Raw genomic sequence first — 19,868 nt, 5'->3', positions numbered from 1 at the left:
TTTACTGTTGATGTGTTTGATCCTAAAAAGAGAAGGCATTTTGAAAGGTGATTAGTAATTAAATAATTAAGCATTTCTGTAATTGAATCATTTTCTCCTTAGGGTCTTTATCTCTTACTAGATTTAATGAACTCCGCTGACCTAAACTGCTTGATATCAGTGTTTGCCGCAGACTTGGAGTTTACTTTTTAAATAGTGCATGATAGGATGATGTGTCCATAATATTTTACTATTGATATATTAAGTTCACAGAGGCAGACTGTTGCCTTCCCATCTGAGATAAATTAATCTGATTCCTAGAGTTAAAGATTTTTTTAAGAAAATAATTGCTCTTTTCTTTTTTAAAAATTTTTTGCTCTTTTCATTTTAAATAAAATCAGTTTATGTCCTTAGTTTGTATTTGAGATGAGTAATATGCTGCCTGTTATTTAAATGAAGTCCTGGTGATCTTCAGTCAGAAGTGGAGAGTGTTTGGATGGCAGCAGTGGGTTACATCTGTTGACGGGCTGTGCCTTTCGTTGTTTGGGATGATGTACCTTTTGTCTCAGTGCAAAATGGTTATCACAAATTAGCATACCTGATTAGTGTTTACTTAAAAAGTATGTTTAGATGTGTTCTTGATTTGAGGACTTTTAAAAAGTAAGCAAAATTTAATATTTATATTTTTCATCCAATTACAGGAGTCAGAAATACCACCAGAGGAGGGGTACTGTGATTTTAATAGCAGACCAAATGAGAACTCTTATTGCTATCAGCTTCTTCGAGAACTAGACGAACAGAGAAAGCAAGGTATCCTTTGTGATGTCAGCATTGTGGTGAGCGGAAAAATCTTTAAAGCGCATAAGAACATCCTGGTTGCAGGCAGCCGTTTCTTTAAGACTTTATATTGCGAGTCAAACAAAGAAGTCCCTAACCAAAAAAATACTACCCATTTAGACGTTGCTGCAGTTCAAGGTTTTTCAGTCATCTTGGACTTCTTATATTCTGGTAACCTGGTGCTCACAAGCCAAAATGCCATTGAAGTGATGACAGTGGCCAGCTATCTTCAAATGAGTGAAGTTGTCCAGACTTGCCGAAATTTCATTAAAGATGCCTTAAGTATAAGCATTAAATCAGAAGCTCCAGAGTCTGTAGTTGTGGACTATAATAATAGAAAACCAGTTAATAGAGATGGTCTGTCTTCATCGCGGGATCAAAAAATTGCCAGCTTTTGGGCAACACGGAATCTTACCAGTTTGGCAAGTAATTTAAAAATTGAAAATGATGGTTGTAATGTCGATGAGGGCCAAATAGAAAACTACCAAATGAGTGACAATAATTGGGTCCAGGATGGTTCTCCTGAGTTGGCTGAAAATGAATCTCCAGGTCAAACGAAAGTGTTTATTTGGAACAATATGGGCTCCCAGGGAATTCAAGAGACTGGCAAAACAAGGAGAAAAAACCAAACTACAAAGAGATTTATTTATAACATACCACCTAATAATGAAGCAAATTTGGAAGATTGCTCAGTGATGCAACCACCTGTTGCCTATCCAGAAGAAAACAAGACACTAATCGTCAAGGAAGAACCAGGTAAACACTGCAAATGCAAAGATATCTGTTTATTCTAATTCTAGAGTGTATTTTAATTAAAATTCTTTAGTATGAAAGTAATGCTGAATTTATATTTACAATGGAAGAGGGGGAGTCAGTTTAATATATTGTCTGTCTTTCCCTAGATGTTGTGTGTGCAGGTTTCTCAAAAAGTGTTGATGACCATGGCATAGCCTGTATAGATGCCCCATTCTGATGAAAATGTCTAGAGTTGAAAAAGAATTTAGCAGCGTACCAAATCCACCAGACATTATAGCTTAGCCTAGCCTAGCTTGAAATGTGCTCAGAATATGTAAATTATTTTACAGTTAGGCAAAATTATTTCACACAAAGCACATTTTGTGTGCTTAGGTGTAGAAATGATTTTGTGAAAACAGTGCTAAAAGTGAAAAACAGTGATTGAAGTGAGTATACTTTGCACCATTGTAAATTCAAGAAATTCTAAGTTAGAGATATTCAGTCTCTTAAAAGGAAATACGGACTTCACATAAGGCTTTTTCTTTCCCGATTTTAATGCTGTCCATATACCTAGTGCTGGGGTAGAATCTTTGGTTGTAATATACAATTTTTATTTTTAAAGATTTATTTATTTTTAATGTATTTTTATTTTGAATTTTGAACTATGTGGTACAATTTCGTACAGGCTGGGATTCCCTCCAAAATTCCCACCCCCCTGACAGATTTTTCCCATTTTACTACAATAGTGTAGTCCTTCATAAGGAATAAAGATTTATTTTTATTGAAAAGTCAGATATACAGAAAGGAGGAAAGACTGGAAGAACTTCCATCCACTGGCTCACTCCCCAAGTGGCCGCAACAGCTGGAGCTGCACTGATCCAGGAGCCCGGAGCCTCTTCCTGGTCTCCCACGCAGGTGCAGGGTCCCACGCCGCAAGAAGGGAGCGTGATGGGAAGCAGGGCGGCTGGGATTAAAACTGGCATCCATTTGGGATCCCAGCACGTGCAAGGCGAAGACTTTAGCCACTAGGCTATTGCACTGGGCCCACAATGTATTATTAAATTACTGACAACTCCTAGCTAGCTTAAGTATTTTTGTTATTTAACATTTTATAGAATCTTTCAAGTTACATACAGGTTATTATAAATGTGTTTTGGAACTGCTTTTTTTTTTTTTTAACCACAAATCTTAATGGAAGCTGAAATATTCTTCATTTGTCTACTTTCATTTAATTTTTATTCTCCTTTCCATTAGTTGAGAGACATCTGAGACCTTTCTGTTCAATATAAAAAAATACATAACAATCCTAGTAATATCATTGCGTGTTTTTTTTTTTAACTGGGTTATAGGACCATTGTTACAAGTTTAGAAAGATTTAAACTGTTTTTGCTTTGGTTGGGCTTTGTCCAACATTTTTAAAAAGCAGCTCGGGGGGTTTGAGGTTTCCTATGCAAACCTCCTTGTATACTGCTGTCATGAGATTTGATGCTTGTTTTGTATCCAAGCAGTTTGACTATTCAGTGTTGACTATTCAGTTGTTTGATGCTTAATATTAGGGGGGAGTACATTATTTCAAAGAGTCATCTTTTTTTATTTCCCAGAAGGCAAAATGTCATAGTATTCCTGTGAAATGGCTTCTCTGGCTTTTTATATCTGAGTTAGACGTCAGTAGTTAGAAATGCTTTGTGAAAAATCAGCATGTGTGTGTAACTGATAGTGTGCTGATCTTTTTATTTATGCTTTACATCAAGTTTTTATCAGGAAAACACCCAAGACATTGTTAGAGAGTAAAGTTTCTTTCTGTAGTGTGATGATTCCAGTGTGCTAGGAGCACTGTAGTGTTTTTAAATACATCTCAGTGTGGCCATACACAACCACTGTTCTTGTAAAGAGTAAGCAGATTATGGGGAAAGCTGATTGAGAGCAGAACCATTCAGAGAGCTACATCATTCTTAAAATAAGGGCAATTGGAATGATTTAATATGAATGATAAGCCACAGTGCATGCTTTGAAAAAGCAATTCTCCACTAGCAAGAATCTCCACTATTGCTGCTGGTACACTAAGTCTTTAATAAGTCATAATTTATTTAAGATAATTTTATGATCATAATACCACTATGGCATTTGAACTTTTTAAAGATTTATTTATTTTTATTAAAAAGGCAGATTTACATAGAGAAGGAGATACAGAAAGAAAGATCTTCTGTCCACTGATTCGCTCCCCAAGTGGCTGCAACAGCCAGAGCTGAGCTGATCTGAAGCCAGGAGCTTCATCTAGGTCTCCCACATGAGTGCAGGGTCCCAGGGATTTGGGCCATCTCTACTGCTTTCCCAGGCCACAAACAAGGAACTGGATGGGAAGTGGAGCAGCTGGGATACGAGTCAGTGTCCATATGGGATCCCAGTACATGCAAAGTAAGGATTTAGCCACCAAGCCTTCACTCCAGGCCCTGAGCTTTGCTTCTGATGCAGCAAATTTGGTTGTATCAGTGATGTGCTGTATTTAAACACTTTAAAAACTTTAGTGTCTTTAGATTCAACTTGACTAAGCGATACAAAATGGGTCTTTATTAAAGTATTAGATTTGCATGTAATGTGTAGAGTTACGGGCTGGCAACTTCTGCATTAACTCTTGATTTTTTTCCATGAAAGTAATTAGCTCGTAATTCCATTTTTCATGAAATATTTGAAGTCCTGGCATATTATCGGCTTTCCTGGCCAGGAGGTCAGCTATTCAACTCCACAATTTGTAGCCTGTAAGCAATCATGGGTAATATGTAAGCAAATGAATGTGGGTGTGTTCCATAAAACATTATTGCCAACCCTTGGTATAGAACAATGGGTCTTAGTCACAGCAGTACATTGGAATCATTTGGGAGCATTGCATGCCGTGATGCCCATTTCTCTTCTCCTCCAATTTAGTTGGTATCCAGTGTGAATGCTACAGTTTTTTAAAGTTCTACAGGTGATTATGCTATGAGGCAAGCTTGATCTGATACAATGGAAAGAGACATGGATTTGAAAGTCTGTTCTGCCACTTGTGCTAGCATGATCAAACATGCTCCTCCTTACTTTTCCTCACCTTTAATATAATATATACTTATTTTATAGGATTATTACAGAAATGAAAAGAAAAGCACATGAGCTGTCAAGGTCAGCTCACTCTCTCTTAAAGCTGAGGAGGACCATTGAAGCTTTTTCATGTTAGTTTTGCAGTGCTGTATATTTTGTATCAAATGCTAATCTCGGCCTTACTCTGTTTGCATGCTGTAGAGATTACTTTTTTATGCAGCCTATTCCAGTGCTGGTTGAATGATGGTTAGGAAGTTTTGTTTTGAGCCAGAACTTGCTTTTCTTTAACATCATAAATCTGTCGGGCCCGGCGCGGTGGCGCAAGTGGTTAAAGGTCCTCGCCTTGCACGCCCGGGATCCCATACGGGCGCCGGTTCTAATCCCGGCAGCCCCACTTCCCTTCCAGCTCCCTGCCTGTGGCCTGGGAAAGCAGTCGAGGACGGCCCAACGCTTTGGGAACCTGCACCCGTGTGGGAGACCCGGAAGAGGCTCCTGGCTTCGGATCGGCATAGTATCGGCCCATTGCGCTCACTTGGGGAGTGAATCATCGGACGGAAGATCTTCCTCTCTGTCTCTCCTCTCTGTATATCTGCCTTTCCAATGAAAAAATAATAAAAATAAATCTACAAAAAAAAAAAAAAAAAAACATCATAAATCTGTCATTTCGACTAGAATTTGAACCCAATCTTAAATCCCTCTAATCTGCTTGATAGTCCTACAAATGCTAGATACTTAAGAAATTCTTCAAAAGTCCTATTTTTCTAAGCTAAGTGTTGTTTCTTCTGTCTGGTGAATGTGCACAGTTTGCTATAACCTTCCAGACAGTTTTCTGACCATTGTAGACCACAGTGGGCCTGTTTACCAAGGTTAAGACCTTTCTCAGGGTTGTTTGACTAGTTAAAGTAGAGAGGCAGGTTTCATATTTAGGCCTGTCTCATTAAGTGCTTGGAATTAACCACTAAGCTGGTTGATTCCTGTTTTTTGTTTGTTTAAATTAATCCCATTTAACTTTAAATTATTTTTATATATCTACTTGATTTTAATCTCTAATTTCCATTTATTGAAAATAATAAAATTGTTTTTTGTGATCCTATCCGATGGCTTTTAAATTCTGTAGTAAATATCTGGAAAGGCATAAGAATTACTCAGTCTATGAATTGTTGGCATATTTGGATTTGTGAATCCCTTATAGGAAGTGTGATTCCCCAGGTTAAGTTCACAGTTTTTAAAGTATGTTGTAAACTCTTAATATTTTGTGGTGTGTAATGTTGGAGCTGGTTTGGGATGGCTGTTGGAGACAGGTAAGATGGACCGTACGTGTCTCCATAGGCTCATCTTGCACTGCCAGCATTGGCATCCCTTATGGGCACTGGTTCATGTTCCAGTTGTCCATTTCTGATCCAGCTCTCTGCTTATGGCCTGGGAAAGCAGTGGAGGGTGGTCCAAGTCCTTGGGACCCTGCACTCCTGTAGAAGACCTAGAAGAGTCTCCTGGCTCCGGATTGGCTTAGCTCTGGCCATTGTGGCTATTTGGGAAGTGAAACAGCAGATGAAAGATCTTTCTCAATCTCTCTCTCTCTGTGAACCTGCCTGTCAGATAATAAATAAATAAATAAATAAATAAATCTTTTAAAAATTGAACTAAGGTAAATCCATACCATAGTTGTCAGGAATTTTATTCAGATGTTTGGTTTGATTTTTTTTGGTGGTGATTGGTATTTTAAATCTTGAAGGATCTAGCCTGTAGTTCTCACTGCTGGGATTATCCTGATCATGTCTGATGTTTGGATACAAGTGGAACTTGTGAATTACTTCTGTTGCATTGGTGTCAAAAACAGTTTCTAAAATTGACGGAAAGATGGCGGCATTCATGAACTGCCATGGTGGAAATGCTCTCTCATTGTCTTGCTGACTTGCAACTGTCAAACATTATGGGTTTTTAAAATTTACTTTTGTTGGCAAGGCAGATCAGATTTACAAAGAGGGGAGATTGAAAGGTCTTTCATCTGCTGGTTCTCTCTACAAAATGACTGCAGTGGTCAGAGCTGAGCTTATCCAAAGCCAGAAGCTTGTTCGGTCCCCCATGCAGTTGCAGGGACCCAAGTTTGGGCCATCCTCCACTACTTTCCCAGGGCATTAGCAGAGAGCTAGATGGGGAAGGGAACAATCAGGACATCAAGTGGTACTTGTATGGGATCTTGGTACCTGTAGGCAGAAGATTGGCCAGTTGAGCCAACATGTCAGCCCCTAAATATTTTAATTATATATAAGAAGGTAAAAAACCTAAGATTCAAAGCTAGATTGAGGAAGTAAAAATGATGCATAATTTTTTTATTAAACATTCATATTGCATTTAATCAGTACAAGTCAAATTGCTTTTTTGGTCTCTTAATGGTTTGAACTGATGGCATGGTTTCCCGAGTCTAGGCTTTATGTATATGCCAGCTGTAGCTCCAGTTCTACCCATTGAAAAATAATTGGACTCTGCGTATCTGTATTAGAAATGAACATAATTAATTTTAAAATAAATTTTGAAGTGACATTAGCAAAAAAGTAAGAATTAATCATGCTAATAGTATGTATAAATATAATTTCCCTAATGCAATTGTGTCTGAGGTGCTAAACAGGCTTTGTGAAAAGGGAGGAGCATCCTCGCTGCAGGATGACAGAGTCCAGTTCCGATTCCGGATAGACAGTGAGCTGAGTAAGAGGGTGTAGCTTGCATGGCTTCTTCAAGTGTTTCCTAGCAAGTACGACAGATTGTTATGGATGTTTATCTCTCACAAAAGCTAATATAGCTTTTGTTGAAGATTGATGTGTTTTGTAATGCTTCACTGACTTTCAGATGTAAGGTATAATTTAGTTGTTTTAATTAATCTGAAATTTGTTTTCTCATCTAGTCTTATATTTGTTGTAATGGGAAAGTAATTTTAGCAATGTTTGTAAATCTATTAATCCTGACAAGTAGAGGTGAAGTCAGGCTTAATTTATGTAATTGTCTTTCAGTTCAAGGATTTCTAAGTTAGTATTTGGAAAACGATTTTGAGAAAAAGCATCTTTAAACTAGGTATCTTTAAGAAATCTTTGTGAGGTATGTGTATTTGAAGTAATGAATAATTAGAATTATTTGTGCCTTCAGCGTTTTGATGCTTGGTATCCTTTTTTGTACCATTTTTGAGCACTGAAGAATCTTAAAAATGCTTTTTTAAATGATTAAATATTTAAACTATGAAACCTGATCTGAAGTTTTTGGAAATAGGCCAGATTATTATCTCCTGTTTTAATCATTCTATATAAATTTAGTGTATGCTCAGGAACAACAAGAAAAAATAGCAAATTTGGAAGCCATGAATTCACCCGATTTTCTCTAAACCTTGGTCCTTCCCACCCTGATCAACCATGTAATCATTGTTTTTAAAAAGTTATTTTTTAAAAAAAGCTGGAAAAAATGACTTTGGTGTATGAAGTGTTCGTGGTGTTTGGCTGTGGTGAAGGAAGTAAGCATTGGGCTGAAGTTCTGTCACTGAGCTAGCTGTGAATGTGTCTGAAATAACACTGTATTCTTTCGTGAAATAGATCTTCCACCTCATAGTCTTATGATCTTTAAAAGCTTTCAGAGCCCAAAACTTATCATTTTAACAGCAAAAGTTACATTTTTTAATTTAGTTCTTTAAATGTCTGTTCAGGCCTTGTTCTAGAAATGTTAGTGATTGGTTATAGATGCTTCCCCAGACTCCATTGCAGTGTTGTACTTACTACTTTCCTAAAACCTCCAAATACTATGCTACATTTTGCCCAAAGGAATTTATAACAGCATAATAACTTAGCATCTTACCCCATGTTTTTTGTAATAAGTTTATTGCCCTGGATTTGATTTCTTTTAGAGATTCCAGATGTTTTGCTAACCTTTTAGGTGTCTTTTTGATGGGATATGTTAGAAGCATAAGCCACAAGCCAAAAAACTAAAACATTTTTTCATTAGAACTTAACTAGGGCTTGAAGATCTAGTGCTTGTTTTTATTGATCCTCAGTGTTCGTCTTTTAAAAGAAACACCAGGGCCCGGCGCGATAGCATAATGGTTAAGATCTTCTCCTTGAACACGCTGGGATCCCATATGGACGCCGGTTCTATCCCGGCTGCTCCACTTCCCATCCAGCTCCCTGCTTGTGGTCTGGGAAAGCAGTTGAGGACAGTCCAAAGCCTTGGGACCCTGCACCCATGTGGGAGACCTGGAAAGAAGTTCCTGGCTCCTGGCTTCGGATTGGTGCAGCACTGGCCATTGCGGCCACTTGGGGAGTGAATCATTGGATGGAAGATCTGTCTCTCCTCCTCTCTGTACACCTGCCTTTCCAATAAAATATATAAATCTTTTTAAAAGATAAAAAGATACACCAAGGGGCTGGTGCAATGGCTGAATTTTAAAAAATCTTTTATAAAAATCACCTGAGAATTAGGGGCTGTCAACTACAAAATTGTATTAGTATCTTTAGGTTTAGGACCCAGCGCGGTTCCCTAGCATCTAACGTCCTCACCTTGCAAGCGCCGGGATCCCATATGGGTGCTGGTTCGTATCCCGGCAGCCCCACGTCCTGTCCAGTTCTCTTCTTGTGGCCTGGGAAAGTCAAGGATGGCCCAAAGCCTTGAGACCCTGCACCCACATGGGAGACCAGGAAGAAGCTCCTGGCTCCTGGCTTTGGATATTTTTTATTGGAAAGTCAGATTTACAAAGAGGAATAGAGAGAGAAAGGAAATTATTCCATCCAATGATTCACTCACCAAGTGACTGTAAACAGCCAGAGCTGAGCTAATCAGGAACCCTCAGCCTCTTTCGGGTCTCACGCACAGGTGCAGGGTGGCAAGGCTTTGGGCCGTCCTCAACTGCTTTCCCAGGCCACAAGCAGTGAAGTGGATGGAATAGAACCAGTGCCCATGTGGGATCCTGGCTCATGCAAGGCGAGGGCTTAAGCCACTAGGCTACTGTGCCAGGCCCAGAAGAAATAAATCTTTAAAAAAATTTTTAAATAAAATTATGAATGTTATTTAATGAGTAATATTAGGCAAACATATGCTAGAAGTAATCTGCCTTTTTTCCTCTTCTCCTTCACTTTGGCTCTGTATAATTTTCCTTTCCAACCTTTTCTACTTTACCTGTCCTAAGGCACACCTGTATGGTTAGTTATTCCCTGTGAAGTTAGAAACCTGAGAGTATGGGCTGTGTCGTCAGGAGAGCTGGGGGACGAAGAAGCCGTACGTGGAACAGTTTATTTTGCACCATCCACTCAAGTTCTTGCACTATGACCTAGGTGAATGTGAATGAAGAAACGGAGAGTTTCACACAGTTGTCAGCCAGTTCATCCTTGTTCACTGTTGTGGTTGAAGATCTTGAATAATCAATTCATGCATTGTTTTATGGCTATTATTATTCCATGTAGTGGATAATGTTTGTTAGCAGCACACTGACTCGATTTCTCTAAGAATTTTAAAATGTGTGTAGCTCAAGAATAATGTGTTCATTCACGTTTGCTGGATATTTATCCAAAAACAGGGGGCATATGTTTTAGATATGACAAGATGAGCAAGGCAGGAATAATCTCTTGACACTTAGCTTGTTTTATATTTTCAGTAGTGATTTAGATTGACTTTGCCTTGTGTTCAGCATACAGGAGATAACTTCACATGTGTTCTTTTATTTATTGGCATAGGAAATCAGTCCAGGAGGAGGTGCTTTGGGTGATGTGGCTGTGGTACGGTCTGTAAGTGAATCGCTGTGCATTTCCTTTGCAGATTTGGATGGTGCTCTCCTCTCAGGGCCAGATGGTGATAGGAATGTGAATGCAAATTTATTGGCTGATGCTTGTGCTGGTCAAGACGGAGGTGATGCTGGTAGGTACACTAAGACTTTAGCAAAAGTACATTGAAGAGAATTTGAAGATTGGGAAATATTTGTATACAGGTAAAGTTGTGGAGCCTATTGCATGGAGTTCCCGTTTGTGGAGAAGGTCATGTGAATCGCTTTGGTAGGCAGTTTGGGAACTGGTTCAATACAAATTTGATGGATCTTTTAAGTTGTGTTTGAGGAGGCATTTAAGAGGTTTTTAAAAAATGTAAATGTTACATGTTGTTAGATTATTACAGATGTAGGGCTTCCTCCTGGTATATGGACAGAATGAAAATCAGAATAGTTGAGTAACGTATTTTAATCAGATTTGATAGATTGCTATAATAAATGCTGATTTTTAAAAATCATTTTTATTAGCTATACTTTGAGGAGACCACTGGATATAGATAAGAAGATTCATGAATATATTATGAATAAAAGGGGGACTGGGTCTTTGTAGAATTGGGAAAACACCTATTTTGGAACTCTCATGGGAGATACTTTTTTAATTGGAAAGTCAGATTTACAGAGAGAAGGAGATACAGAGAGATCTTCCATCCACTGTCCAAAGTGGCAGCAAGAGCCAAAGCTGAGCCGATCTGAAGCCAGGAGCTGCTTCTGGGTCTCCCATGTGGGTTCATGGTTCCTGGGACCTGGACTGTCCCTCGACTGCTTTCCCAGGCCACAGGCAGGGAGCTGGAAGGGAAGTGGAGCAGCCAGGATATGAACATGCACCCATATGGTATCCTGATGCATTCAAGGCAAGGATTTAGCCACTAGGCTGCTGTGCCATACCAGTGGGAAATAATTTAAGATCATCAGTTGATATTAAGCCATTGTAAGTGGATAAAAGGTTGGTGGAGAATCGCATATTGGTAGATTCTCAAAATGTTTTTAATTGTTTCCAATCACAAAAGAGAAATGGTTTGTTTACAATTGAGAACTGAGGACCAAACTTAGTAATAGAGCAAACTGAAGTCAAGTACCAGTTAATGTAGGTTGCATAGAATATAGTGTTCTTACACAGATCTCTAACCTGAATCTAAATGTGAGAAGTCAAATATACATAAGCCCAGGTGTATTGCAGATGTTCTTAATTGATGTCGATGTCATGAGAAAAGAACAGGAAAACCACTAAATTGGATGAAATCCGATTAAGTCAGGGTCCAAAAATGAATGTGCTGGGTGTTGCGGGGGAGTAGTTAGAGTATGAAAGTTGGTGGGATAAAAAGTCACTACAGGCATTCCTTACAAAGAACAGCTACAGGTTTTCTGAAGTGTGTGCACTGAGCAGAATTCAGCCACAGTTCCACAGAAGTGGCCTTAATGTGATCTGTCTGCCTCAAGTGTATGTTTTTGACATTGGAAAACTAGAGGAGAGTGAGACACGCTTGGTCCTTGCTGTGTTGGAGCTTACCTTTGTTTTTGAATAGGCTGTGACAAGAAATATGAACCACTAAGGCACACACTTGAGTTTGAAATGAAAAACTAAAAATTGACATATCCACAGGCTCTCATCCTCCCTCCATCCCTCACCCATGGAAATCACTTCAGTGACTTGGCCCTTTACTAGCAATGCCTTATAGTTATACATAGTTGCTGGATTCAGAAGGCATTCCTAACAATCAGAAAGTATGGTAACGGAATTCCAGTTGCAAGTTAATTTACATTTATTGTGAAGAAGTTAAGCTTTAAAATACTCTAAAATAGGGGCACTTTATTAAATAGTTGGGACCATATTTTAGGAAATTGGTAATTATTACAATTATTAAAATCCAAGATATCTGGATCCAGTGCTATAGCCTAGTAGCTAAATCCTCTTCTTGCAAGCATTGAGATCTCCTGGGTGCCAGTTCCTGTGCCAGTCACTCCGCCTCTCATCCAGCTCCCTGTGTGTGACCGGGGAAAGCATCGGAGGATGGCCCAAAGTCTCAGTATCCTGCTTCTGCCTGGTAGACCCAGAAGAAGCCCCTGGCTCCTGAATTCTAGCTTTTGATCAGCTCAGCTCTGGCCATTGCAACCATTTGGGGAGTGAACCAGCAAATGGAAAATCTTTCTTAAAATAAATAAATAAATAGAATGATAATAAAATTTGCCTTTCCAATAAAAGTAAATTAATCTTTTTAAAAATCCATGTATGGGATTTAATATTTAATACTCTCTATCCAGAAATGAATGGAAACAGTATTTTAGAGTATGTTGGATGTTGGAATATATAAATGTACTTTACTGATTAATCATGCCTAATCCAGAATAAAAAACAATCCAGTACTTGTTGGAGGGTCTCAACGCCTGAAAGGGTTAAGGCTCAACATACATTGCTGCCTGAAGGAGGGCCTGCAGACCTCTGTGGCAGGGCAGTGAAAACCTGAGTGCCTTGAAGTGGGGGCCTCCTCCCCTGGGGCACATCCCCCAGGCCAGGAGGCCAGGGGTGTGGTGCGGTCGTGGTCCTAAGGAATGGTAAAGGTCTCTAACTTGTATTGTGAGTGAGATTAGTTGCCTTTGCAGCTTTTTGACCAGAGAAATACTAGGGGAGAGTGTAGAAGTTTAGCTTTGCAAATATCTTCTGTTTATATTCTTTATCCTTAATCCATTTTTTCTATGCCAGTTAATTATTATTATTATTAATTACTTACTTACTTGAAAGAGATACAAAGAAAGGATGAAAAGGCAGCAACAGCTGGAGGTGGGACAGGCCAAAGCAGAGCCTGGAATTCCATCTGGATCTCCCACAAGGGTGTTAGGGACCATCTTCTGCATTCCTGGGTGCATTTACTGGGAGTTAGCTTAAGTGGAGCAGCCAGGACTGCAGCCAGTGCTCCTGGGATCCTGGCATAGCAAGCTGTGGCTTAACCTGCTAGTCCCTGGAGTAGTGATTGTCTTGGGTGTAATATTAAGAATATCCAGTGTAATAGTTGGGACTTCTGGGTGACAGCATCGTTTCAGATTACAGAAGAACAATTACAGTGCTGTCTTGGATATATTGTGAAGCTACATTTTTTTTTACCTCCACCATTTGCTAGTATTTCTGTTTTCTTTCTTTTTTTGTTTTTGTTTTAATTTCCATCTACTTGAAAGGCATAGTGGCACAGAAAGGGAGAGACAGCTGTCTTTCTCTGCTGGTTCACTTCCCTGCAGGATTGAACCAAGTCAAACTGAGATCAGCTTCAAAGTTTGCGTCTCCCGTATGGGTTGCAGGGTTTGAACCATCATCTGCTGCTTTGCAGGGTGTGTTAGGCAGATTGGAGGGAGAGGAGCTGGAACTCTGCAAGCACTCCAGTGTGGAATGTGGAATACATGCTTTACCAAACCCATCACTTGGTAGTTTTTATTTTTTAAACTAAACTTACTTTTTTTCAATCATGGTCATTTCATACTTGTTTAATTGTGCATAATAAAGTATTGAGACACCTCAGTTATAAAAATGTAGAATTTTTATGGAAGTTAGAATGTTCTAATATAATGCTGTGAGGATATGCCTGTGTTTTTTGGTTTCTCACAGAGATCTTTATTACCACTGTTACTTAATAATCCTTTTTATTGCATTAGGTCCTTCAAATGATTTCAAGTATGGTTTGATGCCTGGTGCTGCAAATGATTTCAAGTATGGTTTGATGCCAGGTGCTGCAAATGATTTCAAGTATGGATTATTGCCAGGTACTTCAAATGATTTCAAGTATGGATTATTGCCAGAATCTTGGCCAAAACAAGAAACTTGGGAAAATGGTAAGGATTGGTTCATAAAAATTAGAAATAATTTTAGCAACAAAGAGTATAGATTTCAAGGATGAATGATAGCCCTAAGTCTGTTACTAGTCCCAGGGAAAGAAATAGATGTTTTCATAACGAATTTTTTAAAAGTTTAATAAGTACACTTACATTTTTTTAATTCTCACAGGTGAATCATCTCTAATCATGAACAAGTTGAAATGCCCTCATTGTAGCTATGTAGCCAAATACAGACGAACACTAAAAAGACACTTGCTCATTCATACGGGAGTGAGATCATTCAGCTGTGATATTTGCGGAAAGCTGTTTACTCGAAGAGAGCATGTCAAAAGACATTCCCTGGTAAGTAAACGCACTCTGAACTTTGAGGTCTCTATCAATGAAGCTTAAAAGGCATTTTTTGACAGTTAATTGCAAATTTAGGGAAGATTGATACTTAATCTTGTTAAACCGTGAATGTATCTTAGGGGCTGCTAATGATTGTCATTCAGGAAAACAACAGTAAACTAGTTAATCACTAAATGGCTGTTTTGAGTGGTTCAGATGCGTTCGGTTATGTATACCATCCTTACCTTGGGTTTCCCTTCCCTTTCAAATAGGTGCATAAAAAGGATAAAAAATACAAATGCATGGTATGTAAGAAGATCTTCATGTTAGCAGCCAGTGTTGGAATAAGGCATGGATCTCGGCGCTATGGTGTTTGTGTAGACTGTGCAGATAAATCACAACCAGGAGGGCAAGAAGGTGTGGATCAGGGACAAGATACAGAGTTTCCTCGGGATGAAGAATATGAAGAGAATGAAGTAGGAGAAGCTGATGAAGAGCTGGTTGATGATGGAGAAGATCAGAATGATCCGCCTCGATGGGATGAAGCAGGAGATGTGTGTATGTCTCTAGATGACTAACTGACCTACTATACTCCTCAAGGATGCTGCATTTGGACATCATATGAATCGACAATTTGGATTGTTGAACTTGAAGGCTTGCAAAATATGGTACATGCTGGATGAGTTAGTTAACATTGCTGTGAAAACTAGGGTCAAAGCCTTATAGCAAAAAAAGCAAAAACAAAAAAAAAAACTTTTTTTTAAGTATTTGCACAGGACTGTACAGCAGACAACCATGTGGTTGGATTACATGGAGTCCCCACATACTCAGTCAGTTATCAAAGTTAAATATTTTTTATTTATAGGATATACAGTAACTATTTGGGTCCTTTGGAAATATATTTACCTGTCCTTACAGAGCTTACTCTTCATGTGCCACTTCCACATGAATGCAGAAAATCCATTTATGGAAGTACAGCGACAGTTGACCCAATCAGTCTGTCCATCAAACCACTCAGGCTAGTTTTTACTAGTAGAGCTTTGTTTCTATTTTTATTTTTATTAATTTTATTTTTTTTAATACAGATTTTCAGTGAGGGGCTTTTTCAACCCCATTGGTTCTATTTTCTTGTATTTTACATTTTAATTTGTTCCATAACTTAAACCAAGACTCTGGTATTATTTCTCAGTTTTGTGCTGATGGGCATGTTTATAAGAACTGGAGAGGTAATTTATTGGAATGAACTAACTGACTTCCCCCACTCCCTTTTTCCTTTTTGACATGAATTTTACTACTTCACAAATGAAGAGAATGATGATGCGAAGTTGACAAATACCACTAAAATGATTATGATTTAGAAGTAACTTTCTCCTGCTGCTCTAATCTGATAAATGGTTACTATATGATGTCTTCTGACATGATATTCGGTTTTGGGTATCTGTTACTTTGGCACTATTCTTGTTTGCCTCATTATTTTTGCCAGTGTACTATACCTCAGACTTATTGCAAAGACAGAAATATAATTGAAAGAAAAGTCATAGAAACAATAATTAATTTGTTTTGTAATTTATGCTCCATGTCCAGTTTGGTTAGCTTGTTATGCAATATAAGTGAAATATCAGGTTTTTTATTCCTGTGCCCTTTTATCATTAAAATTAACACAAAATGTACATTCTCTTTTGTTTCATATTTGCCAGGATATCCAGTGTTTTGAAATGATGGTTGATAAAGCTAGTTTATTTTTCTATTCCTTAAAATCAGTATCATCTTTATATAGTATTTGTTTTCACCCTGATTCGACAGTCTGCAAGAATCTCACAGATAAAATAATGAGAGGCTTTATTCTATTGACTAAATTCAGGGTACAAAGAGTGATATATAAGTTGAAATTGCTAGAGATATATTTAGCCTGGTGGCAAATGAATTAGCTGATCCATGGAAATCCAAGCAACATTTCATGTACTAACATGTACAACATTTATCAGGAGCATATTGTACATTGTAAGATTAAGGAACGTCATATTTTCAGTTTTTGTTTTTACATGAAAATAGACTATTTTCCTATTTCATATCAGGTAACTAAATTATCCTAGTTGTGTGGGAAAATTTGCAAAGATGCGTTGACAGATACAGTCCTCTTGGTGCTCCATCTGATGACAGCTGGAAAGAGACAGGCTTTGTCGTTGTCTCTGAGCTCAGCAGAAATGGCTTAGCATTAGACAAGGATGATTCTGCTTCGATAAATCAAAACCGATTTACAGTTAACATGGTTAGATGCAGTTTTTTGTCATCTGAATTTTTGTTGTAATTTCTACGTAACTGTAAACTGACTTTTGTTTCAAGCTAAGAGTACACCTGATTCTCAGCGTTCTAGACAGATGAGTACGATGTGATTCTGGGCAGGTCCAAAAGTAGAAATTAGTTGGGTAAAAGATACTATGAATGAGAAAGTATTTTAAACGTAAAATGTTTTGCTTTGTGAATATGTAAGTATAGCATAAAGATTTCTTGCATCCCATTTATCCCCTTCCTTTAAAATAAACCATAGTTTACAATTGGTAGATCTGTCTATATATAAATATATATTAAAGAGCAAAGATATATATCTTAAAAAATCACCTAAATCTGCTTTATTAGGCTATTGTTCACTTATTGCATAGAAACTGGACTTGGCTTTACATTCGTAATGTACTTTTACTTTCTTGAAAATATGATATGAACTTATTCTCTTGGAAACTGAGTTTTCTTTTATTACTGAAATCATTTATGTATATCTGGTAAATTATGACCAAATTTTTGTTAGAGTTTGCATACAGTAAATTGAAATACACACTTGGTACACTACGGGATTGTTGTGCTTTTGTTTTGGTTTTAGTTGGAAACAAGATTTGATGTAGATGGCTTGTTACTGTTAATTTAAAGTATTCTATAATTGTCCATTACCTTTAATGTTGTGTTGTGAAAGATTTGGCTATATTTTTAGTCGACTGAAGTATGCTACTTTAAAAAGTTTGTTTTTAGGTAATCCAAAGGAAAAATGTTTATACTCTTGAATATATTAGCCTCAGCCTATATAAAAATTTCTTTGAAGTAAACATTTTACCAGAAACTGAATGGACAGATTTTTCTACTTGCTGACTGCCTAACTTATTTTGTTTCATGATCTCAAGGGACTGCCTTTGCCCTTCTAGATCTTTTGTAAAGAATAGTTTTAGTACTAAGGTATACTACTGGACGTTTCTATTTTTTTAAGTATATTCTTTTTCTGACTTAACAGTACAACAATTTCAGGAAGTTGATAGATACTAAGAGCTTATGATTGGTCTCAGAGAGATAACCATGAAATATTCGTAATTTTGTCTCTGGAACTCTGGTAAAATTATGTGTAACACAGTTGGTAAAGTTTTTCTCCTGTAATTTATATTTTAAATGAAAGTATTTTAGAGCTTTTAATTTTCATGAAGGAGAAGAACGTAAACTGTTTTTTTTTTTTTCCTATTTACTCTAGCAACAGACCCTCTCACAAGTCAAGATCATGTGTACTGTTAGGATTCTCAGACAGTTACTTCCTTGTGACCCCTTCTGTCATAGTTCTTCGCCCTCATTTCATTATTTATTAGATGATTTGCTAAATATAGCACCTTAGCAGTTAAAGAGCTTTTGAAACATTACAGGAAGGGAAAACTGGACAGAAACAAAGAGCTTTCAAATTTGGGGGGAGGGTGGGGAAGCACTAGCTAGTTTAAGTAGAACATCGTGATGGGGAGAGTGAGCCAAATGAATTAATTCAGAAACATGGTTAGAACACTGGTACTTGTTATGTGTAAAAGTTTGGACATACTCCAATAGGAAATGAAACCAGGAGGGTAGCAATAGTAAGTGAGAGGATCAGGCCTTACAAATGTTTGTGTAAAACACCATTGAAAGCCTGAAGATGGCTGGAGTAGCATAATGTGGGGGAAAGTGTGGTGAAAACTGGGTTTTAAAACAAAATACTTAAATAAGCTTTATTTATATCTTTAGAACTTTTTTGAACACAGCATGGAGGGCTTAGGTTCATTTTTCTGGATAATGATCCCCAAAGCTGACTTTTTTTCTTTGAGTGCCACGTTTGCCATTGTGCAATTATACTTTAATCCCTTACAAGGTAGGTGCTATTGTCTCCGTTTTATAGAACAAAAGCTCAGAGAAATTCAAACACTTGCCTGATTGTAAGCAGCTGTGACAGAGCAGGGCTTTGCCCAGGTCTGACTCTGCAGCCCTTGCTCTGTCTAGGTGGCTGTACTGCTGCCTCACTGAACACCTTTTTTTGTAGAACTTGAGCTCTCTATGGAGATTTGTATTTTCCCTGTATAACAGCTATGTAAGGAATTTTGTCTCCCTCCACCACCCAGTATCCTTACTACTCTCTCCTGATGAAGCAGCTTGTTTTGTCACTTAGATTAGAAGAAGACACACAACCTCAGTACAGCACATGCTGTTGTTAATGGGCTGTGGCATTTTCATTTTTTAAAGAATGATTTTTATCTGAATAACTAGCTATAAGCCCCAGTTTTTGTGCTGTTCAGTCACCCAGATCCTTAAGCTTAACTTTGGTACATAATATACACACTTTAAAAAAAAAAAAAAAGAAAAGAAAACAGGTGTTTTCTTAGTTACTTTAGGATTTAAAATGAAACTTTTTTTATCCCTGCTATATCCCTGCTTTTAAGTGAAGTTGAGTTAATCTAGATAGCTTAAAATGTGTTAGGGATAAGCACACTTTACAGGATGTTTTCTCGCCCTGAATACTATGACATTGGGTACTTAGCATTTGCAGTACACTATTGAAAACAGAATTGTGGGTTGAGGAGAGGGGTGGTTGAGGCCGTTATGAAATGGGAGAATCAGCATTTTAAACACTGTAAACATGAAAACACTTTTCTTCTGCCTGCTGTTTGTAAAAGCTCTTTGGGAAGATCTTTTACGAAGACCAATTTTTTTTAATGTAATTTACCTACCTAATATTGAGTGTCCTAAGACATGTATGTAAACTTCCAAAACTGTTTTGTCTGTGTATTTAGAAAATACACAAGAATCTTTATCAAACCTAAAAAATATAAACTTGTGAGCACTAAACTTCTGCCTTTGTGAATTTTATTGACTCTCAATTCAGGTCTCTGAGTGATTTAGGCTAATTGGGGTGGGTGAATACCTTTGTAAACTCTGACCTTAGTGTAAAATTCAGGTATCTGCACTTTCCCTTGTACTGTGGGACATTTGTTTGTTTCTTCGTATTTGCATATGAAAGTGTGTAAATGACTTCACACTA

At 37.7% G+C, this 19,868-nt stretch overlaps 1 protein-coding gene across 2 annotated transcripts in view; it reads left to right on the top strand.

Annotated features, from left to right (window-relative positions):
• The window catches only part of ZBTB10 (zinc finger and BTB domain containing 10), a 28,801-nt gene extending 9,133 nt beyond the window's left edge, over positions 1–19,668 (top strand). Inside the window, exons 2-6 of one of the 2 annotated variants that reach the window (XM_040994065.1) lie at positions 681–1,572; positions 10,408–10,506; positions 14,123–14,227; positions 14,400–14,572; positions 14,830–19,668. In XM_040994065.1, the coding sequence (XP_040849999.1) occupies positions 681–1,572; positions 10,408–10,506; positions 14,123–14,227; positions 14,400–14,572; positions 14,830–15,135 (1,575 nt within the window). In that variant the 3' untranslated portion in view covers positions 15,136–19,668. Of the gene's footprint in view, positions 1–680; positions 1,573–10,407; positions 10,507–14,050; positions 14,228–14,399; positions 14,573–14,829 lie in introns of both variants that reach the window. The other variant, XM_040994058.1, reaches the window with a different exon arrangement.
• The last annotated feature ends 200 nt before the right edge of the window (positions 19,669–19,868 follow it).

The sequence above is a fragment of the Ochotona curzoniae genome, unplaced genomic scaffold (assembly GCF_017591425.1).
Source record: "Ochotona curzoniae isolate NIBS_2020 unplaced genomic scaffold, NIBS_Ocur_1.0 contig_1071, whole genome shotgun sequence".
Lineage (NCBI taxonomy): Eukaryota > Metazoa > Chordata > Mammalia > Lagomorpha > Ochotonidae > Ochotona > Ochotona curzoniae.
This window is presented reverse-complemented; position numbering and strand designations above follow the sequence as displayed.